This window comes from Ranitomeya imitator, chromosome 4 (assembly GCF_032444005.1).
Source record: "Ranitomeya imitator isolate aRanImi1 chromosome 4, aRanImi1.pri, whole genome shotgun sequence".
NCBI classification, from domain to species: Eukaryota; Metazoa; Chordata; class Amphibia; order Anura; family Dendrobatidae; genus Ranitomeya; species Ranitomeya imitator.
This window is the reverse complement of record NC_091285.1, coordinates 409,244,106-409,268,954: the sequence shown is the minus strand read 5'-3', so window position 1 is coordinate 409,268,954 and position 24,849 is coordinate 409,244,106. Positions and strand designations below refer to the sequence as shown.

The 24,849-nt window shown below is 44.7% G+C and overlaps 1 protein-coding gene across 1 annotated transcript in view; it reads left to right on the top strand.

Annotated features, from left to right (window-relative positions):
• The window catches only part of CEP41 (centrosomal protein 41), a 91,555-nt gene that overhangs the window by 5,019 nt on the left and 61,687 nt on the right, over nt 1-24,849 (top strand). The window contains exons 2-4 of the mRNA XM_069765371.1: nt 10,457-10,520; nt 16,980-17,027; nt 23,291-23,352. Of these exons, the coding sequence (XP_069621472.1) occupies nt 10,457-10,520; nt 16,980-17,027; nt 23,291-23,352 (174 nt within the window). The remainder of the gene's footprint in view (nt 1-10,456; nt 10,521-16,979; nt 17,028-23,290; nt 23,353-24,849) is intronic.

The window sequence follows — 24,849 nt, the reverse complement described above, 5'->3', positions numbered from 1 at the left end:
CCAAGTGGCCCAAACAAGACGAGAACCTAGAAGGGTGTACCATAGCAAATTGCCAATCCTCCAGGGAAGCCTCAAAGCCCAACGCTGACTCCCAGGAAGACATAAAAGGAAGTTTGTCAGTAGAACCAAATGAAATGAGGGCTTTATAAATTATGGAAATGCCATGTGGCACAATGGTGGATGGTCTGAAGAATCTATGGGCCGGGTCCTCTGTCTGAGGCGGGGGTGCACCGAATGACCGGTACGATCTGAGGAAGCTGCGAATCTGCAGGTATTGAAAGAAGTCAGACCCAGTGAGGGAAAATCTCCCCGCAAGGTCCTCAAACGACAAGAGACCGTCCGAGCCGAAAAGGTCCGCCACCCGGTGCACCCCACGCCTCGTCCAGGAGGCAAGAGAAATGTGGGCAATGGCACACTCCACAGCCTGCAGAGAGACATAGTCAAACATGAATGTTAGGAGAGAAGTGCTAAGGAGCGCCCATAGTTTAGAGGCGTTCCTAATAGAACGGAGACAGGGGCCCACAGGAGGAACTTGAAGTAGTTGGAGCTCCAAAAGCAATCTAAGCGAGTTTTGGGGAGCAAAATGGGATTCAATCAGAAACCAGGGCAAACATGAGTTCCCCTCCCACCATATTTTAAGGGGCTCAAGGATCGCCGCCCTGTAATATGCCTGGACCGCAGGAGCTCCCAACCCCCCCGCAGAGTACGGAAGGGACATAATCCGACGCCTGATCCTATGGGGCTTCTTATTCCAGATAAATCGGTCTATCAAAGATTGAAAAGCCGAAATAAACTTCGAGGGGATAAAAAGGGGAAGGCACCGAAAGAGGTACATTATTTTGGGGAGGAATAGCATTTTCGCCGTTTGTATGCGGGCCATCCACGAGAGGGACGCGCTTGATATTTGTTCCATGCCCCTCCTGACCTCCGAAAGAGTTTCTTCGCAATTTACTCGGACTATGTTATCTAGCCTAGTAATCTTGATGCCCAGATATGTAAAGCCCAAGGGAGCCCAAATAAAAGCATATTGAGATTGGATTTGAATCTGAAGGGGGGGGGGGGAGGAAGAGGGGGAAAATTGTGGATTTGGTGAGATTAAGTTTATAATATGAAACCGCCGAAAACTCAGATAGGATGGTGGTGATTGCAGTCAATGAAGTTAAGGGAGAGGTGCAGGTCAGGACCACGTCGTCGGCATAAAGACCAATTTTATGTTCAGTTCCCCCCACCGCAATTCCCCTTATGTCCGCGCACTGCCTGACCATGGCGGCCAAGGGCTCCATGATCAGAGCAAAGATGATAGGGGAGAGGGGGCAGCCTTGACGAGTACCATTCCTAATAGGAAACGTTCGAGACCCGAATCCCGCCGATCGAACCGACGCGCATGGGTTGGAATACAATGCCATAACCGCTTTGCTAATCTGCCCGGTAAGCCCAAATTTCTCCAATGTGAGCTCGATATAGCCCCAGTGCACTCTGTCAAACGCCTTCTCGGCATCGAGCGACAGGAATACACTGGGGAGACTCCCCCTCTCCACCACATCCAAGAGATCTATCAGTCGTCTGGTACCATCCCTAGTCTGTCTGCCAGGAACAAACCCAACTTGGTCGGGGTGAATGAGATCAGGAAGGACTGAGAACAATCTATTGGCCCAGACTTTTGCGTAGATCTTAACGTCGCAGTTTAAGAGTGCTATCGGGCGGAAGTTCCCCGGAGATGTTGTGGGTTTCCCTTGTTTGGGGAGAGTCGCAATGGCAGCCTCCAACCCCTCAGCCCTAATACTGCCAACCGCCAGCCAATTATTAAAAAGACGCAACAGAAAGGGGGCAAGGACAGGGAAAAATTGAGCATAGTAGGAGAAGGGAAAGCCATCAGGCCCCGGGGAGGAACCCTTATTGGCCTCTCTGACAATCTGCGAGAGTTCAGACTCGACAATGGGGGAATTTAGGAAGGAGAGCTGCTCCTGAGTGACCGAGGGGAGATTAGCCCTCTCCAAGAACGCCAAAATTGACTCCCGCGTAGGTTGGGGAATCCCCAGGTCAGACCCGAGGTCATAAAGCGAGGAATAATAAGAAGCAAACTCCTCCGCAATCTGAATCGGGTTGCGAACCTGGGAGCCGTCAGACCGGAGCAAGAATGGGATCTTGGATTGGGCCTCTCTCTTCCTAACACGTCTAGCCAGAACAGCACCCGCTCGATCCCCCATTGTGTAGAATTTGGCTCTGGTTTTCCTCAGGGCCTTCTCAGCCTTATGGAGGAGGAGATTGCGAACATGTATGCGGGCTTTAGAAAGGTCAGAGAGAAGCGCTGGAGTAGGAGAAAGTTTATGAGCAGATTCCAGGCGAGATAATTCGTCTAAGGCTACCTGAAGTGCCGCATTGTATTTCCTCTTAGCCTTTGCCGCTAGCTTGATGAAGTGACCCCTAATCACCGCCTTGTGGGCGAACCAGAGGGTATCGTCACCAATGTCAGGAGTGTCGTTGGAGGCAAAAAATTCTCCCAAGGCCTCCTCTATACATTGGGAATTAGATTGGTCAGCCAGGAGGTGGGCATTAAGGCGCCAACGCGCAGGGGGTCTGATGGCCAAGGGGTCCTTCAGGGTAAGGGACACCGGGGCATGATCTGACCAGGTGATACTGCCAATATCTGCTGCGATGCAGTGAGGGAGAGCCACGTCATTCACCAGCACAAAATCAATCCTGCTATAAGAACCGTGTCTGGGAGACAAAAATGTGTAGTCTCTCTCACCACAGTGCAGGTACCGCCAGACATCATGCAAGTGGAAAGAGTCAGCTAGAGGCCCGACTTCACATCTAGACAGTGAAGAGGCAGAGCAGTCAAGGACTTTGGACATTGGGGCATTGAAGTCACCAGCTATCAGCTTGTGCCCATGTTGAATATCATTAAGAGTTTTGAATACACCCTCCAAAAACTTAAGTTGGCCTACATTAGGGGCATATATCGAGGCAATAGTATATGGGGCATTATTAATGAGACACAACACCACAATGAATCTACCCAATGGATCCGCTATAGATCGAACCAGTTGGAAGGAGTTGGACCTGCTGAAGAAAATGGCTACACCCGCCTTTTTTGACGGGCCATTGGCAAAAAACTGATGCGGGTACAGACCTGATTGCATTCTGGAGTTATCACATTCCAGCAAGTGCGTTTCCTGGAGACATAAAATATCATGACGGGATTTGCTCAACTGACGCCAAACCACAGACCTCTTACCCGGCGAGTTGAGGCCATTAACGTTAATTGAATACAGTGAGATACTCATTGAAAAGGCATAAGAACAGTTTTACAGTCCTCAGACACTGATAACCTGAGCAAAGGCAAAGAAAACATGTGGTCAATATAGCAGGACATAAGAAAGGGCAAAACAGAAACAGGAGAGAGAGAACATAGGGAAACAAACAGGACATACAACAAAAAAACCAGCAGACCAAGGTCCATTCAGGAATATCCTGAGTCCAGAAGGTGAGAATCAAAAAAACAGTTCACCTATGGGGCAAACAGAAACTGCTGTAGCTCTCAAGCGAGAAACCAACGCAGCTTAAAAAAGGAAAAAAAAGAAAAACCAAGTAAATCCATGCGGGAAAATAGCCAGGAACCAAAGATACAGTAGACTCAAGCCTCCTCCCAGTCCGGTGTGATACGGGCCCTGGGACCTCAGTCAGACCCATGCTTAGGAATGTTCACGGCACTCGAGGAGTCTGGAGTCGGGAGTCCCCATTTAGCGAGAGCCGAAGCCGCGTGGGACGGAGTTAGGCAGGTAGTGATTGATCCGTCTTTGCGAATGAGCAGCTTCGTCGGAAATCCCCAGCGATACAGGATGCCTTTCTCTCTGAGGATGGCAGTGTAGGGGGCGAAGGTCCTCCGCAGAGCCAAAGTGCCCGGAGAGAGATCCGGAAAGACTGAGATGTTTGCAAATCGTTCAGTGAGCGCTGGGGTTCTCCTTAGGGCCTGTAGGAAGTCCTCCTTTATTTCAAAAAAATGTATGCGCGCCAGCACATCTCTGGGAATGGAGGGCCCCAGGCCAGAGGGTTTAGGGATCCTATGCACGCGGTCTATTATGAAGTCCTTTGGCGCGAACTGCGGTAAGGCTGCCGCCATAAAGTCCTGCAGGAATGGCTTCAAATCCCCTGCCAGGACAGATTCCTCGATGCCTCTCAGTTTAACGTTATTTCTCCTGGACCTATCTTCCAGGTCCAGGGCTTTAGCATGAGTTTTAGCAGCTAGGGTTTGCAGGGATTCATGTGCGTCCCAGAGCTCATTATGAGAGGAGACCAGTTCCGCCATCTTGCGCTCCAGGCGGTCCGTGCGGTTGCCCAGCTCTGCCACCTCTCCTCTTAGCTCAACCAGCATAGAACGCAAGTCCTCTTGGATGGAGGATCTAAGGTCCCCAAGCAGTCCTTTAAGGAGAGATGCGGTCACCGGGCCATCAGCTGAGTCAGACGCCGAGCCGCCTGAATTTAACGCTGCTCCGCCAAAATGCGACGCTGCTGCGTCCGAATGTGACGCTGTTCCGTCTGAATGCGACGCCGCAGCGCCGGACCGCGACGCCTGAGCGTTGCGTTGTGAGGAGCGGGAAGCCCTGGGGGAGGACGGCGCCATCTTGGATTCCGGCGGTGGCTGCGGGGTGACTGCAAAGAAGTCGGGAATTCTCCTAGGGGGATCGCGGTTGCACGCTCTGGATTTCCCCATGCACTCACCGACGCTCCGGGAGCCAGCACCGATGTCGTGAAGGCAGAGGAGGACACCTGAGAGGTAGAAGTGTGCCGCTTTGAGGTTCCTGGCTGAGGAGCTCCCACTCTGTGCGACCTACTCCATCAGCAGATAGGCCACGCCCCTTTTTAGCGGATTTTTATGATTGGCAGCCGTCACACACTGAAAGACGCTTTTTATTGCAAAAAATATTTTTTGCGTTACCACATTTTGAGAGCTATAATTTTTCTATATTTTGGTCCACAGAGTCATGTGAGGTCTTGTTTTTTGCGGGACGAGTTGATGTTTTTATTGGTAACATTTTCGGGCACGTGACATTTTTTGATCGCTTTTTATTCCGATTTTTGTGAGGCAGAATGACCAAAAACCAGCTATTCATGAATTTCTTTTGGGGGAGGCGTTTATACCGTTCCGCATTTGGTAAAATTGATGAAGCAGTTTTATTCTACGGGTCAGTACAATTACAGCGACACCTCATTTATATCATTTTTTTATGTTTTGGCGCTTTTATACGATAAAAACTATTTTATAGAAAAAATAATTATTTTTGCATCGCTTTATTCTCAGGACTATAACTTTTTTATTTTTTAAATGGTGCTGTATGGCGGCTCGTTTTTTGCGGGACAAGATGACGTTTTCAGCGGTACCATGGTTAGTTATATCTGTCTTTTTGATCGCGTGTTATTCCACTTTTTGTTCGGCGGTATGATAATAAAGCGTTGTTTTTTGCCTCGTTTTTTTTTTTTTTTCTTACGGTGTTTACTGAAGGGGTTAACTAGTGGGCCAGTTTTATAGGTCGGGCCGTTACGGACGCGGCGATACTAAATATGTGTACTTTTATTGTTTTTTTTTTTTTTATTTAGATAAAGAAATGTATTTATGGGAATAATATTTTTTTTTTTTTTCATTATTTTGGAATATTTTTTTTTATTTTTTTTTACACATTTGAAATTTTTTTTTTTTACTTTTTTACTTTGTCCCATGGGGGACATCACAGATCAGTGATCTGACAGTTTGCACAGCACTCTGTCAGATCACTGATCTGACTTGCAGCGCTGCAGGCTTCACAGTGCCTGCTCTGAGCAGGCTCTGTGAAGCCACCTCCCTCCCTGCAGGACCCGGATCCGCGGCCATCTTGGATCCGGGCCTGGAGGGAGCAGGGAGGGAGGTGAGACCCTCGCAGCAACGCGATCACATCGCGTTGCTGCGGGGGGCTCAGGGAAGCCCGCAGGGAGCCCCCTCCCTGCGCGGTGCTTCCCTGTACCGCCGGCACATCGCGATCATCTTTGATCGCGGTGTGACGGGGGTTAATGTGCCGGGGGCGGTCCGTGACCGCTCCTGGCACATAGTGCCGGATGTCAGCTGCGATAAACAGCTGACACCCGGCCGCGATCGGCGGCGCTCCCCCCGTGAGCGCTGCCGATCGCATATGACGTACTATTGCGTCCTTGGGAAGTAAAGCCCACCCCACATGGACGCAATAGTACGTCTAATGGCAGAAAGGGGTTAAATCAAAATCACCGAGCTTTTGAAGTGTAAATCACCTTAGGAAATATCAGACTTTTTTTTAATATCCAGAAGTGTTTTTGGTAATGTTCTATTATCACTTCCTGAAGCATTTTGTGTTCTTTGACATCAGTTTTCCAGAGCAGACCTGCCCGAGAAATGCGTCCAAAATATGTTGTGCGAACATACGCTTAGGCAGCCTGATCATAGCTACATGTAATCAGCCAATCAGCAGTGGTTTCATAGCCATAGGTGTGATACTAACATTTATCAGTGTTCATCTGCAGACAGGCATTATGGGGGGGAGGATCAGTACAGCAGAGGTGACAGTGCCATGAGAGAAGAAAAGCTGATGGAAGGGTCTGTAAAGTGACATAAAGACTCGGCTGTGCTGCCCCCCACCACACACACTGACTCATGCAGGAGGTTGTCTGACATTATAGATCTCACACCCTGAGAAGTCTGCTGTAAACAATGGTGGGGCGTGTTCTTTCCTTTGACTGTTGCTGCCTGCTTATGATTGGTCAGCATCATACAGGGTGAAGAAGGACACGCCTCCATTGAAAACTATCTGATACCCATTTGGACTTAATGAAAAATAACTCATTAAGGGCTTTGATTGCTAATATGAAAGTAAAAGAAAACTTTATACAACGTCATAAAACTTTTCTCCAAATCTTCCATGTTGAACTAGACACAGAATAAAGTTTTTATTTTTTTTTTTATTTTTTTTTTAACTTCTGCTGTTTTCAGCAAAATGTGATAAATAAAAGAATGGCATTTGTCTTCTGTGCCTTGGATTAGTGTAGGTAGTTGTCGCTGATCAATAGCCAGGCCTGACGTCATGTACCAGCATGTAGACGTACGTCCTCCCTTGTTAGTCTGAACCTTAACACCTGTTCATTTTTGTATCCTTTTGAAAGAAAGGTTCTAGATTAGGATTTTGGAGCAGATTGTGCTAAAAAAAAATAAAAAAAAATTGCTTCATACACTTTCTGGAAGAAAAAATGAATGCTCTGTAAATTAGGCTACTGAATTAATTAGGAGAAGAAAAAATGCCTCATGCATCAAATTCTGTTCCACCCCAAACAATTTATAATTTGGATTTTTTATTTTGGTCAGAATAATCCTTGTGGAGAAAGAAAAATCTGCTTTGGGCCCTATGATTTCTATGTGATGGCAATTAACCTTTAAATCCATGCTACAATCATAGAAACCATAACTATCCTTTATGCGGATCAGAAGAAGCCCAGGAAATTGAAGGGAGTTATTGAAGAGGATTACATGGGTCAGGGAGCTGCCGAATATCTGCATGGCAAAGTGTTCACCTTTTATGGGGACAAGCATTGTCAGGGGAATGGCGCTGTCTCGCTAGCTTGGTGCTCTATCTAATTTCCCACAGGAATGACTCCACACATTACGGTGAAGACAGTCGTGCAGATCATGTACTGCAGGTCATTTGAGATTGGGGTTTTATATTTCTATACTCTATTAGGGCCATTATGCAATGAGTAAATGTAGTAATATTGAGAATAAAATATTAAATCAAAATACAGTTGAGCTAAAAATTTTACATATCCTGGCAGAATTTTTGCTTTCTTGGCCTTTTTCAGAGACTATGAATGATAACGCCAAAAATTTTTTCTCCACTCATGGTTAGTGGTTGGGTGAAGCCTTTTATTGTCAAACTACTTTGTTTTCTCTTTTTAAATCATAACAACAACCCAAAACATCCAAATGACCCTGATCAAAAGTTCAGTAAAATATGGTGGTGGTAGTGTGATGGTTTGGTGCTTCAGTACTTGGAAAAATTGTTGTGGTAAATGGAACCATGAATTCTGCTGTGTACCAAAAACTCCTGAAGGAGAATATCCAGCCGTCTGTTCGTGTCCTCAAGCTGAAACACACTTGGGTTATGTAGCAGGACAATGATCCAAAACACACCAGCAAGTCCACCTCCTGAATGGCTTAAGAAAAACCTAATGCAGACTTTGGTGCGGCCTAGTCAAAGTCCTGACCTTAATCCAATTGAGATGCTGTGGCATGACCTTAAAAAGGTGGTTCATTCTCAGAAACCCTCCAATGTGGCTGAATTACAACAATTCTGCAAAGATGAGTGGGCCAAAATTCTTCCAGAGCACTGTAAAAGACTCATGGCTAGTTATTGCAAACACTTGATTGCAGTTATTGTTGCTAACGGTGACCCAAACAGTTATTAGGTTTAGGGGGCAAACACTTTTTCACACAGGGCCCTGTAGGTTTGGATTTTTTTTTCCCTTTAAAGGGAACCAGTCTCCTGAATTTGGCGGGACCGGTTTTCGGTCATATGGGCGGAGTTTTCGGGTGTTTGATTCACCCTTTCTTTACCCGCTGGCTGCATGCTGGCCGCAATATTGGATTGAAGTTCACTCTATGTCCTCCGTAGTACACGCCTGCGCAAGGCAAGGTAGTCCGTTAACGCCGCCATTACTTTCAATGGTGGACGCATCGCTAGCGCACGCCCACAATGGGCATGCGCTAGCGATGTGCCGTCATTGAGTGACGGACCCGAGACGCGGGCTGCAGCGTTTCCGGGTCCATCACTGCTAGCGCACTGCTAGCGCAGATGGAGCTAGCAGATGCTCCATCTGCGCTAGCGCTGTGCAAACGTCGGTACTTGTGTTAGTGCAGTCCGGATGTGTTGAACGGACTGCACTAGTTGTGTTAGTGCAGTCCGGATGTGAACACGGATGTGTTGAACGGACTGCACTAACGCAGTGTGAACTTAGCCTTAGAAACCGACTCACATGAGGATGGTCTGAGTGCCCGACGTCCACAGATGGCGGTTGTGCTCACAGCCCAACACCGTGCAGGACGCTTGGCATTTTCCTCAGATCACCAGGATTGGCAAATTCGCCACTGTCGTCCTGTGCTCTTCACAGATGAAAGCAGGTTCACACTGAGCTCATGTGACAGACGTGACAGAGTCTGGAGGCGCCGTGGAGAGTGATCTGCTGCCTGCAACATCCTTCAGCATGACCGATTTGACAGTTGGTCAGTAATGGTGTGGGATGGCATTTCTTTGGAGGGCCGCACAGCCCTCCATGTGCTCGCCAGAGGTAGCCTGACTGCCATTAGGTACTGAGATGAGCTCCTCAGACCCCTTGTGAGACCATATGCTGGTGTGGTTGGCCCTGGGTTCCTCCTAATGCAGGACAATGCTAGACCTTATTTGGCTGGAGTGTGTCAGCAGTTCCTGCAAAATGAAGACATTGAAGCTATGGACTGGCCCGCCCGTTCCCCAGACCTGAATCCGATTGAACACATCTGGGACATCATGTCTCGCACCATCCACCAACGTCACGTTGCACCACAGACTGTCCAGGAGTTGGCGGATGGTTTAGTCCAGGTCTGGGAGGAGATTCCTCAGGAGACCATCCGCCGCCTCATCAGGAGCATGCCCAGGTGCTGTAGGGAGGTCATACAGGCACGTGGAAGCCACACACACTACTGAGCATCATTTCCTTGTCTTGAGGCATTTCCACTGAAGTTGGATCAGCCTGTAACTTCATTTTCCACTTTGATTTTGAGCATCATTCCAACTCCAGACCTCAGTGATATCTAGGATGTGGGATTTTAGTGTTCCCTTTATTTTTTTGAGCAGTGTTTATGTATTCACATATGCACATTTTTCCTTCATTTTCCTTAGCCTACTCACTTCATAAGACCATTCATTAGTACCCTGCTTCTCACCTGCTATTATAATGAATACAATCTGACCTTCAGCACCTGGAAACAGCAAGTACACAGCGGGACACCACAACTCCATTCACTAGTTCCCTCCGTCCACCACTAGAGACTCATAACAGCTGATCGGTGCTTGTATCGGACTTCCACTTATTTGATATTGTTGGCCTATCCTCTGTTCTTAAATGCTAGGAAGAGGATGATTGAGTTGTCTGGATAAACTACCTATATCAGTACCCTGCAAAAAATAGTGACTACAACAAATCCAACTGGATTTCATCTCTCACTTTTTCTTTTACCCTAGTTTTTTTGTTTTTGTTTTGTTTTTTTAAATTCCCGCTCCCCCCAAGTATGACTATTAATGGATACTGGTTCTGAAATATTATAAAATATGCAGTATATAAATGCACAACACAAATGTCACCAATATTTTCTAATTTGTACATTCAATTTTTTATATTCTGTTTACTGTAATTATTTTTCTCTTAGATTCTTAAGAAAAGAATCCCACAGAATCCAAAGTACCAGTTTGTCAAAACAAGGCTTGATACAGGTCAGTGTTTATCTAATATTACGAGCTTATGTAATGCAAGGAAAACAATGTCGTAGAATTCTGTTAGGTTAGCTGTAACAATCTGTAGCTGTGGTTTGTTGGAATTAACATGGCCTAAGTGGTTATTCTCCTTTCTTAGACGCACTACTGCTCTGCTTCCCGGCTTTCTGCTTGCAGTGGGGCAGTGTTCTCGTTAAGGCTACTTTCACACTAGTCCGTCGGTACGGGCCGTCGCAAACAGTCAGCCCGACGGACAGTGTGATTGATTAGCACAACGTGGGCAGCGGATGCAGTTTTACAACGCATCCGCTGCCCATTGTGAGTTCCGGGGAGGAGGGGGCAGAGTTTCGGCCGCGCATGTGCGGTCGGAAATGGCGGACCCGACGCACAAAAAAAGTTACATGGAACGTTTCTTGTGCGTCGCGGCAGCCAAAAACACAACGCATCCATCGCACGACGGATGCAACGTGTGGCCATACGTCACAATGCGTCGCTAATGCAAGTCTATGGAGAAAAAACGCATCCTGCTGGCAACTTTGCAGGATGCGTTTTTTTCTCCAAAACGACGCATTGCAACGTCCGTCACATGACACTAGTGTGAAAGTAGCCTAAGACTGAATGTTCGGGCCGGTGGGATGGCTGCGCCACAGGCCCAACCTGCTGCAAACATAGCCGTCTTTGCCGCTACAGCAGTGGAGAAGCTCAGGAGATGGATCTGATCCAGCTTCAGAGCAGCGCTTGCAAGCTTTATAGTAATGAGCTTGTAAACATGCTCCCTGTCTAGGAAACCAGCCAACTCTGATACACAATAACATTAAAAATCCCTCCATTCATCAAAGCAGAGAGGATTTAAAATTGAAATCTCTTGTTTTTTAAAAATCATTTTGAAAGTTGACCCATTTATGACTGATTTTTGCAGTCAGCCCTCCACAGCTATGTTTTCTTGACCGGGGGATTTATGATTATTATCTCCAAACAACCGTTTGGAAATGTGATTGGATATAGTATTGTATATTAGCCAGTCTATTATTTTCAATTTTATTGATTCATGGTTCAGCATGATTTATGATTGGATATATCTTTGTGATTTATTTTTTATACTCGAATATTTAGTTATGGTATTTATCATCACTCTATAATCCAATATATTTATTGGTATTTTTCTCTACATTTAGGCTATGTGCACACGGTGCGGATTTTGCTGCGGATCCGCAGCGTTTCCGCAGCTGCGGATCCGCAGCAGTTTCCCATGAGTTTACAGTACAATGTAAACTTATGGGAAACCAAAAACGCTGTGCCCATGCTGCGGAAAAAGCTGCGCGGAAACGCAGCGGATTATTTTCCGCAGCATGTCAATTCTTTGTGCGGAATCTGCAGCGGTTTTCCATCTTCTCCAATAGAAAAATGCAGATGGAAATCCGCAGCAGAATCCGCATTAAAAACCGCGATAAATCCGCAGTAAAAACCGCAGCGGTTTTGCACTGCGGATTTATCAAATCCGCAGCGGATTTTTTTACGTGTGCACATAGCCTTATACTATTACGGTATTTTCAAGATTTTCCTTTTGCGATCCCTGACATTTTATGGCATTATTTCCAAGATTTTAATTTAGCGGTATTTTATTTTTGTGCGGGCACTCTTGCACTTTGTATCAATTTGCCATTCACCTCAATAAAGGCATTTTTACAATAGTTATTTTCCGTTTTTTTGTCCCTTTTTATTTAATTTATATTGCATGTCCTGTGGGCTCTTTTTGGTGTTTAACCCGAATGGTCTGCCATTCAAATTACTGGACATAGTTATTTTATATTTTATATTTATTTCAAATAAGTGGTTTGATTATAATTGTGATTTTTATGAGCTGTTACGTTTAGTTTCTGTTTGAGCATTTATGACTGAGAAAAGCCAATGGGGCTGGCTAGGATTTTTTATCTTGATAACCTGTTTTTAGGATAGGTCCTTAGTATCCCATTAGTGGGGAATAATTGGCAGCCAAGTATTAATAGATTTCTAAAAAAACAAAAAAAAAACCAGAGTATGGAGCCGGGAAACCACAGCTCCCTACACTCTGTAGTGGCCATTCATAGGCACTGGAGATCAGCTCCTATACTGTTCAGCTGTGATGTCCCGGCTCCATACACTACTAAAGTGGTGCTCACATTGGAAGTGAGCCGTGCAGATGACGATGACATGTGAATGCCCGGCAGTTATCGCTCATGTGTCCTAAAGAACGGGGCACGTACACAGTGTCAAGGTGTTTGGTGTTGTGACACCATTGGAAGTGGGGTCTTTGGGATAACCCTACAAAACTTCTGGCCTCTACAGCAGAGGTCCCCAACTCCAGTCCTCAAGGCCCACCAACAGGTCATGTTTTCAGGATTTCTTTTGCATTGCACAGGTGATGCAATTATTACCTGGGCAAGACTAAGGAAATCCTGAAAACATGACCTGTTGGTGGGCCTTGAGGACTGGAGTTGGGGACCTCTGCTCTACAGGACCTGCCAATGGCTGGTATTGATGACCTATCCTAAGGATAATCCATCAATATCAACATCCTGGACAAGCCCTTGAATTCCACAATCTTAAAGTGTATGTTCAGAATTGCTGCCCAGATAATCGATGATAGCAGTTGTGCATTACAGTTATAACCCAATTAGATCAGTTGGTTTTCTTCATTCTCTTAAGTGGCATTAAATGTCAGCATGTGTTCTAGATGCCACTTAGGTTTGTCTAAGGCTATGTTCAGATGAATGCCAACTGCGGACATGGCTAGCTCCGTGCACTTGCGTGCCCAACAGACGGGTACAAGAGCTGCCAACTATTTACATGCACTAGTAAAGTGGGCCAGACCAGTGCGTTCTCCTTTCTTTATTTCTTTGCAGAACTGAGATGGGTGTGGAAAAAATCCCATATGCCCTAGCACATAGTCTAACATTGGCCCGTATGCAGCCTGTTGTGTATACGGACTGAAAAGATGTCGGTGAACACTAAACTAATAGAGGCGTTCCTCAGTACTCTGAACGTGCACATTATGGGGGATTATCTATTGTAAATAATTTCTTCTTTGAGTTTTGGAACAAACATAACTTTCGAAAATGTGGAGATCAATGAATCAGGCAAGTTTAATTGCACGGTTTCAATTATATAGAGGATAATATTGAAGAGCCTGTTTTGGGTTCGGCTTTGTGTCTGCGGTACATTGCACACATTTGTGTGTATTTGTGATATACTACCTGATGAATAGTATACAGTACAGTTTTTCTGGCTCCAGGCCTTTTCTACTCATGGAAATCAGAGATTTTGTTGCTTTAGTAAGAGACAAGACAGGGCCGGGGGCGGGTCAATGTGACAGGCCCCCAGAAGAAGCGAGCAGCGAAACGGCGCCCGTCCGGTGTGAGGGAAGCACAGCTCTGCCACACCATCCCTTGCTCTGCACAGCCAGCTGCACGGGTCACTTTATCACCGCTACCCAGGTAATACATTTATTACATGAGCATTTCAGCCATACTGCAGCATGGGTTTGGTTCAATAGGAGTATTCATTACCATCTTGTGGGGAGAATTAAGATATCATGCACTTGCATCTGGTAAATCTATTTATATTGAATATTCAAAACTGATTTAATTGAGTTTTTCAGGGCAATACGAGAATTGTGTGCCTCTCGAAAGATTTTGCTGAATTAATTTTTTCTTAATTTCATAATGACATAACCTTTTCAGCTATAACTTAACAGGTGCCCTTTAGAGAACCTGACAGGTGATGATACACGTTCCTAATCCATGGCCAGCAGGTATCAGCCACTGGCTGTATGAGCACAGCCAGATATCTTTGACCTTTTCCCTGCCTGCCGTCAGTGACCGACAAGTTTCTGCATTTACAGTCACTGTCGGCAGACGGGGAGAAGCCTGGACGACTAGTGCACAGTGCAGCTCAGTCCCCGGCAGCTATTAAAAGGATGGTTTTCTCTGTAACTGCAGTGTTTCAGAGACAAATATACATGGCTGTGATCATACAGCCTGTGGCTGATACATTCTGCAACAGGTTTAGGCTGGACTTATCACCTGTCAGGTTCACTTTAATACTTGTTTCCATAGCATTTAGATTTATTATTGTCAGAAATATTCAAGGCCAACTTCTTATACCTGCTCGTATACTCTGCCGCTATTGATTACATTTTCTAGTAGAACGTATAGGTATGTATTTTATTATTAGGCTTGATCAGTATTGGGACAACAAACAAGTGTTACTTATGCTTCAGGGGGGTAAAGAATTTTGTCTTTGTCTGAATTCACTGTTGAGGACGATTGAAAGCAAATGGTGACTGTTGCTAGAATGTTTCGCCAAACAGTATTTAGCAGGGCACGCCTGAGTGAAGAATAAAGGCGCTCTTCTCTCCGCTCTCAGGTCATCTTACAGTCCGATGTGCTCTGCCCAGGGCCTTAGGAGTTACAGAATCATTTAGACTTGGGAATGAAACGCTTGTTCTCATCTTGAATGTCACCTTGAGGGTTTTCTTTTCCAGGCATGTGCCTTGTGTTTTCACTAAAAGCACCACTCCAGCATTTTTTTTTTTAATTTTACCAGTGGAGTGGTGCCACTAATGTAAGTTCTTGGCCCTTAGTATTATACTTACCTGCTGCCATCTTCATCTCTTTTCGGCGCCGTTCCAATTAGTCTTCTGCAGGTTGTGACCTGTTGGATCGCTCCAGTGTTTGCTGGACGACACAAGTCACTACTAATGATGAGTGAATGTGCTCGGATAAGGTGTAATCCAAGCATCCTTGGGTGCTAACAGTGTCTTCGGCGTGCTTGAAAAATGTTTGAGTCCCCGCGCTGCATGTCTCACGGCTGTTTGACATCCACAACATGCAGAAATTTCCTTTTTGTTAGGCAATCCATGCATGTCTTTCGGCTGTAGAGCACGCTGAGGACGCTGTTGGCACATGAGCAGACTGGGATAACACCTTATACCAGCACATTCACTCATCACTAATGACAACTCAATATAAGTCTATGAGAGCCAGAAGGCTGCCAGAACAAGGTTCTCATAGACTTACATTGAGAGCTTGTGACCTCCGGTCAATCAGAAGTTACATCTCAAGATGGCGGATCCGGGCCAGGAAGAACTGAAGATGGTGGCTGGTGAATATAATACAAGGTCAGGGAATGTAGATTAGTGGCACCACTCAAGCACTGAAATACAAAAACAAAGAAAACCCGCTGGAGTGGTGCTTTAAAGTGCTTGTCCGCTACTGAACAACCAGATATTAATGGCCCCAGGGTGCTGCATAAATTACAAAAACAATCTATACTTATTTCCTGGACCAATGCCGTTCCTCTTATAAGCCCTGTGTCTTCTGCCGGTCTCCTGATGGTGACGTGACATCTGCAGCCAATCTGCAGCTGCCTTCATATTTTTGATTGGCAGCAGCCTTACCACTTTTGCCCAATCAGTCGTGTGTCATTGTCTGTTAGGAGACCAGCCAAGGACTGGCATTGGTCTAGTAGGTAAGTATAGATTGTAATTTATGCAGCACCCTTTGAACCTAAAATGGGTTTCTCAGTAATGGATAACCCCTTTTAATTTAGAAGCAGAAAAAATGTGTCTAACTGACAAAGTACTGCATTTTGTAAAGCCACCATTTTCTCTGAGTGTATAGTTGCCACAATCATTGTTACAAATGCATGACTTCTATTAGTCCTTGAGTTGTGAGGCGCCCCCTAGTTGTTGATGAGGCAAAGGAGGCCGTACTCACAAAGGTTACAAGCGGACACTCAGTCCTGTCTCTGGCGTCAGCAGTCTAGTTCAGCGACATTGACTTATACGTTATACAGAGTTCATGAGACAGATATAATGTAAATGGAGCAGTCATTTTGGCATGGCTTTCTATGACAGGTGAGGAAGCCTGGCCATCACCTTGGTCTGTCTGGTGAGGCCCCAGAATTTTATTTTTCTTTAAAATGTATGGGTTTTTGGCTAAAAGTTAGTTTTGAAACTAGGTTTAAGTAAAATCTTTTAACCCTTTTGGCTTTTGCAGTATCACTGTACATAGCAGGATAAGTTAAATGGGAATCCATCAGTGAGCTTGTTCTGAAGGCAGAATTTGTATCTCTTCTGAAGTTTCCCATGCTGATTTATAACAAGTTCTGAAAGGCATCTAATTGTATCTAGCGGTTCTATGGGCCAAGCTTGTGCCAAAAGGAGCGTCCATATGCGGCCTAGCTTGGCTCCTTGTGTGCCTCGGGGTAATATGTAGTGTCTTCCAGTATGTATTTTTTATTTGTTCTACTATATTACCGTGGAACATCTTACCATGTTTTATATGAAGGCGTTTTCCTTTAAGCCCAAAATGCATGAGTCACAATGACCCCATAGGAGTGACCCGTGCCTCCACCGCATGCGGAATCAGGACATCGTGATGGAGCTGACATTTACAGGTGCCATGTCTCTTCTTCCAGGTAACAGCATGACCAAGTATCTGGAAAAGATAGAAGAAATTAAGAGAAGTAAGTAAAAAAAATAAAATAAAAAAAATATTGCTTTCTGTCAATATATCTGCACTAGATTCTATAGTATTCTAGTATATAGCACAGGCCACGTAGTATACAGGAGTACTACGTGGCCTGTGGTATATACCATGTGGCTGCTATATACATATTGTAGAATACCTGATGCGTTAATATAGGCCACGCAGTAAATAACAGCCCACGTAGTATATAACACAGCCCACACAGTATATAGCAGCCATGCAGTATATAACACAGCCCACACAGTATATAGCAGCCACGCAGTATATAACACAGCCCACGTAGTATGTAACACTGGCCCCGTAATATATAACACACCCCACGTAATATATAGCACAGCCCACATAGTATCTAACAGTGGCCACGTAGTATATAGCACGCAGTATATAACACTGCCCACGTAGTATATAGCACAGCCCACGCAGTATAGAACACAGCCCACATACTATCTAACACTGGCCAGGTAGTATATAGCAGCCACGCGGTTTCTAACACAGCCCACGTAGTATAGGCATAGGCAGCATCAATAGTAAAAACTTGGTCACACAGGGTTAATAGCGGCGGTAACGGAGTGAGTTACCCGCGGCATAACGCAGTCAGTTACCGCTGGCATTAACCCTGTGTGAGCGGTGACTGGAGGGGAGTATGGAGCGGGCGCCGGGCACTGACTGCCGGGAGAATGGAGCGGGCACTGACTGCGGGAAGTATGGAGCGGGCGCCGGGCACTGACTGTAGGGGAGTAGGGAGGGACTAATCGGACTGTGGCTGTCGCTGATTGGTCGCGGCAGCCATGACAGGCAGCTGGCGAGACCAATCAGTGACTTGGATTCCATGACAGACAGAGGCTGTGACCAATGAATATCCGTGACAGAAGGACAGACAGAAAGACGGGAGTGACCCTTAGACAATTATATAGTAGATAACCTATTCATTCTACCTGGAGGATGGCATATATGAAGTGGGTAACGGGACCACTTGTGATAATGTAGAAGGTCGTGCCATGTTGTGGCCTGCCTGTATGTCTATGACATAGGGCAACAATGAAAAGCTGACGATTCTAATGTTGGCATGACGCCAGATGGCATGTAATGAAAATGCCTTATGAAGCGATGGTTTTCATTGGCCTGATAAACTGTGACATTCCAATATCTGGGTGGCGTATCTCCCCTTACCCCTCCACATTCTTCCCCGCTGTCCTCACGGTAGCGGGCGCACAAATACGGTTTTGTTGCTGTCTGGAGTTTAATTCCCTGAGTGCTCCTCAGATTTCTCTTTATATTTATACTCTTGTGTGGAGCACACACAGATCTTTGTCTGTCCCATGTGCTGTATAATATTCACCATCTTGATTTCCGAGAATAGGCACTTTTGTACCTCCTGGTAAGGGTACCGTCTATCCATGTGAAATCAGACCCCTGGTACAGTAATTCTGTCTTATGAGAACAATGCTGAGAATATGATGGCTGAAAGTATAAAATCTGATAACAACCAGCACAATGGTTGGGACTGTCCTGGGCATGGCTTAGTGAGGGACGATGGGACGAGAAGAACCATTCCTGCCCGGCTCTCAGTCCTGTAGAGTCAGTGTACTATTTGGACCAGAACGTATGCGCTTGGATATATAACCCGTCTGTCAGTTATGTCACAGAGTTCTGATGAAGCTTCTGGCCAGACAGAACCAGGTAATGGATTTCTGCACTTCCACTTCTACCATTACAGTGACCTATCTATATTACCGATATTCCTACATTCTGTTTTTTAACAGTAAAACAAACTAAACCTCTTTGCATGTACTGTTTGATATCTAATGTTTTATCATTTATCTTGTATGTATAACACACACACACACACACACACACACCTGTCTCTGGCATTGTTGTTTGATTCCATAATCTCCTTTTTATCAGCCCCATAGTCACTGGTCCCTTTTATCCGGTCCATTTACCGTAGTTGCTTCTAATGAATGGTTTTGGTTCCCTTGTAAAATGTCTGTGCTGTTATTGAGTCAAGACGGTTTCCCTGTTCTCTGATCCTGACATCTCAGCTATATGACACTAGATGGTGGCCCGATTCTAACGCATCGGGTATTCTAGAATATGCATGTCCACTTAGTATATTGCACAGCCCACGTAGTATATTGCCCAGCCACGTAGTATATCAAAGCAGTCATCAAAGCTAAAGGTGGCTGCTTTGACGAACCTAGAATATAAGACATATTTTAAGTTCTTTCACACTTTTTTGTTAAGTATACAATTCCACGTGTTAACTCATAGTTTTGATGCCTTCAGTGTGAATGTACAATTTTCATAGTCATGAAAATACAGGAACATCTTAAAATGAGAAGGTGTGTCCAAACTTTTGGTCTGTACTGTATGTCTGGGCCCACTGCAACCGTTTCTGCTTGTGAACACTGTTTAGGGGTGGCCGAACAGTAGGTTTATGAACCAAAGCAAGCCTTTGAAGGATCCTACACCTTGAGATTCGAGGGACTCCAGAGGCACCAGCATCTTCAAATATCTGTTTGCTAGTTTGTAATGGCTTTTTAGCAGCTACTCTCTTAATCCGATGAACTTGCCTGGCAGAAACCTTCCTCATTATGCCTTTATCAGCACGAACTCTCTCTGTGCTCAGATTCAGCCACATATCTCTTAACCGTACGGTGATCACGCTTAAGTTTTCCGAAGATATCTAAGGCTATGTGCACACTTCAGGATTTCTTGCAGAAATTTCTTGAACAAAATCTTTTCAGTTAGCCATTAAAAGGTATCAACCACTGAGGACTCTCAATTCTAAATATTTTTCTTGAACAAAACCGGACATTCTCTGCAAGAAATCCACATGCGGATTTTTTGCGTTTTTCTTCACATATTTCGCACGTTTTTTGCACGGTTTTTTTATTTGAGGATTTTTTGCGTTTTTTTCCGGAGGTTCTGGGATGCAATAATATAGTGGGAAATCCGCAAGAAAATCTGCAAAATTAATGAACATGCTGCGTTTTTTTCCGCGATGTGTTTTTTTTTTCACGGAAAAAACCACAACATATGCACAAATTGCGGAATGCATTCTAAATGATGGGATGCATATGTATGTGTATTTTAAGCATTTTTATAGCGAAAAAACGTGAAAAAAAAACCCTGAAAAATTCAGAACGTGTGCACACAGCCTTATGGTTTTATCCCTTGACCAAGGCATTGCGCTATTTGATGCTTTTCGGCAGCAGAGAGATCCTTTTTCTTTCTCATGTTACTTGAAAACTGTGGCCTGCTTAACAATGTGGAACATCATTTTTAAGTACCGTAGTTTTCCTTTAACCTTCGTGACCATGGGATTTTTCATTTTTCCGTGTTCGTTTTTCACTCCCCTCCTTCCCAGAGCCATAACTTTTTTATTTTTCCGTCAATTTGGCCATGTGAGGGCTTATTTTTTGCGGGACGAGTTGTACTTTTGAACGACATCATTGGTTTTAGCATGTCGTGTACTAGAAAACGGGAAAAAAATTCCAAGTGCGGTGCAATTGCAAAAAAAAGTGCAATCCCACACTTGTTTTTTGTTTGGCTTTTTTGCTAGGTTCACTAAATGCTAAAACTGACTTGACATTATGATTCTCCAGGTCAGTACAAGTTCGTAGACACCTAACATGACTAGGTTATTTTTTATCTAAGTGTTGAAAAAAAATTCCAAACTTTGCTAAAAAAAGAAATAAAAAAAATTGCGCCATTTTCCGATACTCGTAGCGTCTCCATTTTTCGTGATCTGGGGTCGGTTGAGGGCTTATTTTTTGCGTGCCGAGATGACGTTTTTAATGATAGCATAAAAGCAAAAAAGTAATTCTGGTGTTTCGAATTTTTTTCCCGCTACGCTGTTTAGCGATCAGGTTAATGCTTTTTTTTAATTGATAGATCGGGCGATTCTGAGCGCGGCGATACCAAATATGTGTAGATTTGATATTTTTTTTATTGATTTATTTTGATTGGGGCGAAAGGGGTGTGATTTAAACTTTTATATTTTTTTTATTTTTTTAACATTTTTTTCAACTTTTTTTTTTTTACTTTTGCCATGCTTCAATAGCCTCCATGGGAGGCTAGAAGCAGGCACAACGCGATCGCCTCTGCTACATAGCAGCGATCTGCTGATCGCTGCTATGTAGCAGAAATGGAGGTGTGCTGTGAGCGCCGACCACAGGGTGGCGCTCACAGCCACCGGCGATCAGTAACCATAGAGGTGTCAAGGACCTCTATGGTTACAATGGAGACGCATCGCCGACCCCCGATCATGTGACGGGGGTCGGCGATGACGTCATTTCCGGCCGCCCGGCCGGAAGCGGTAATTAAATGCCGCTGTCTGCATTTGACAGCGGCATTTAACTAGTTAATAGGTGCGGGCAGATCGCGATTCTGCCCGCGTCTATTACGGGCACATGTCAGCTGTTCAAAACAGCTGACATGTCCCGGCTTTGATCCGTGCTCACCGCGGAGCCCTGCATCAAAGCAGGGGATCTGACCTTGGACGTACTATCCCGTCCAAGGTCAGATAGGGGTTAATTAGTCACCTGGAAAACTAATTATCACATGTGTTTAAAATTGACTTCAGTGATCCATTGAGCCCTGAGACACAATACCATTTTTTAGTGCCGCCGTTTTTTAGTGCTGCGATAGTCTAAAACACTAGAGGTGTTGAGACATGTCTAGTAAAACACATGTTGGTTCACGACAGAAGAATGGGTGTAATTGGATCCAAAACGTTTTAAACGGATCTGTTTGGCAATCTGTTCATAAACGGACGTTTTGGTTTCAGTCCGGTATTTGTTTGGATTCCCTCTCTATGTATGTATGCATATATATTAGCAGAGATCTACGTTCTACGCTCCCGAAAAAAAAATGTTTATTGGTATTTTATACAATGTCTTCAATACAATGGCGCTGGAGATCGCGTTATGCCTACACTCTGAAACCATGTTATTGAAGTAATGTACTACAATATCAACATGGCAGTATACACCCGCCGGCCGTAGGCATAATGGCCATGGCCGACACATGCACATTTCTAGTCAGAGTGTGCACATACTGTGCTATCTGGCTCCATTTTTGTGAAGACAGTGTCTGCGAATTTGCATATACAGGGTCTTCAATAAAATGGTGCTGGAGATCGTGGAATGCATACGCACGGACTCCATCACCATTTTACTGAAGTAATTTTCTACAATGTCAGCCTAGCAGTGCGCATGCGCCATCCATAGGGATAATGGGGCGGCCGGTGTGTGCGCACTGCTAGGTTGACGATGTAGTTCAATTCTTCAATAAAATTGCGCCAGACTCCATGCATATCCACCCATCAATATTTAGCTCCATTTTGCTGAAGACACTAGGTCTGCGAATTTACACCTACAGTGTCTTCAATAAAATGGCGCCGTAGTGCGGCATGCGCACACACTGACTCCCGCACCACACTGCTCAGGCGCCACCCATTCCAACTTTGGACAGAATGACGCATACACCATTATATAAAACAGATCCAAACAAATACCAAACTGAAACACTATAATATATATATATATACATATGCCAAGCAGATAAAGAAGGCAGCACTCCAATAGTTTGTAAAGGTGAAAAAGCTGTGAAGTTTATTTCAGACCCACATCCCGCTGAGATGTAGGTCTGAAATAAACTTCACAGCTTTTTCACCTTTACAAACTATTGGAGTGCTGCCTTCTTTTTCTGCTTGGCTTACTATTTGGGTGGACATGTGGATGGTCTTACCCAGGAGGCTTGGCACCCACCGGTGAGGATTGTGCTATATATATATATATATATATATATATATATATATATATATATATATATATATATATATATATATATATATATATATATATATATATATATATATATATATATATATATATATATATAAAATATATATATATATATATATATATATATATATATATATAGCACAATCCTCACCGGTGGCCAAGCCTCCTGGGTAAGACCATCCACATGTCCACCCAAATAGTAAGCCAAGCAGAAAATATATATATATATACTTTTTTTTTTTTCTCTTGTTCTACTGAATCAATCACAAACTGATCCGAAACTGACATGTGAACACAGCCTAATCCGCAATTCTATGTTTTAAATTCTGAGAAGTACCCAAGCTTTTATTGATGGTCGATGCCACAGTTCATTTTGAGGGTTGCTTTTGCTATAAGAGTGAGTTGCATTTTTTGTTTTTTCCATTCTCAGATTACAGATATAAAAAAGATGAACTTTTCAAACGGATTAAAGTTACTACCTTCGCTCAACTGGTGAGAGAAAATAGCAGTGATTGTACATTGTATATTTTGTGAATATCTTTCATCTTATGTCTGAACTTGTATAGTTTGTGAGGTCAATGTTGATTAGATTTTTCTGTTTTACAAGTAAAGAATAACTAAACTCTATTTAATTGATTTTCATTATTGTGTGCAGCATGGAAATTTATGAAAGTTTTTGATTGACTTCATTAGGCGATTTGGCTTTTTTTCCTCTTCGAAAATATGATTGAAGTGGTCTCCAAATCCCAAACAATTTCCATTCTTATTGTTTTAAAGGAGTGAACCGGGACTTCTATTATTTTTTTTCTATGAGGCTAAGGCCCCTTTCACACTTCAGTTTTTTTGCTATCAGTCGCAATTCGTCGAATTTTTAAAAAAATGAATCCGGCGACTGATACCGCCAGATCCGTTTTTTTTCTCATAGACTTGTATTGGCGACGGATTGCGACAGATGGCCTCATGGTTTATCCGTCGTTCACCAGATCCGTCGAAAAAATTTTTTTTCTGGCGGCCAGAGACAACGGACAAAGTAATGTTTTTTTCTCTATCGCCTCATTGGGGGACACATGAACAATGGGGTGTATGCTGCTGCCACTAGGAGGCTGACACTATGTACAAAAAAGTTAGATCCTCCTCTGCAGTGTATACCCCACCGACTGGCTTTATGAGCTTCAGTTTAGCTTAGTGTCAGTAGGAGGTGGACACGGGTCTTTCATTATACCCATATCTACCTCAATGTGCGTAGTTTTCTTTCAGGTTTCCGGAGGGATACATTGTGAGCAGTCACAACTGTATTCCCACAATGCGGACCATGAGTACGGCGTGTACTGCCACCCCGTATCCTCATAGATCCCACAGCAGGACCAAGATCCTAGCACACAAGCGTGCTTAGAAGTCCGGTCCTAGCTCCGTCTCTCACCCACCAGAGCCTGTCGGTTACGGAGACGAGGACGTCCATCAGCAGCTCCCTGGACGTCTGATACCTTTCCTAGATTGAGGTACCTCTCTCTCTTTTTCAGGACTTCATGAGAGCCAGGCCTCCATACTAGCTGACGGCGTGGGATATGTGGGTGAGTATTTCATATGCCCCCCCGCCCCAGATATGGAAGTTAGCCACTTTTACCCGGGAGCTTAAGTCTTACTTAAAGGGTGCAGAGCTGTCCCAGGCACTGTACCTCTCTATCTTCTGCCCCGCTTGTGAACTTCCTTCTGCCCCAATTGTGAGCTTCCTTCACCCACTGTCCACAGGCGGGGGTCGTCGCTGCATCTGTGCGGTGGCCTTTGCAGGCTGCCACGCTACTTCCCTCCCCGGCGGCCAGCAGCCGCACTCCTGGTTCCGGCGCTGCGATTCTCTGGCTGGGTTGCACGGGGGGGTCACCGCTGCACCTGCGCGGATGCCTTTTTGCAGGCGGCTGTGCTGTTTTCCTTCATCGGCGGCCGGCTGCCGCACTATCTCCTTTTTCCGGCTTCTGCCTGGGCCTGGTTGCA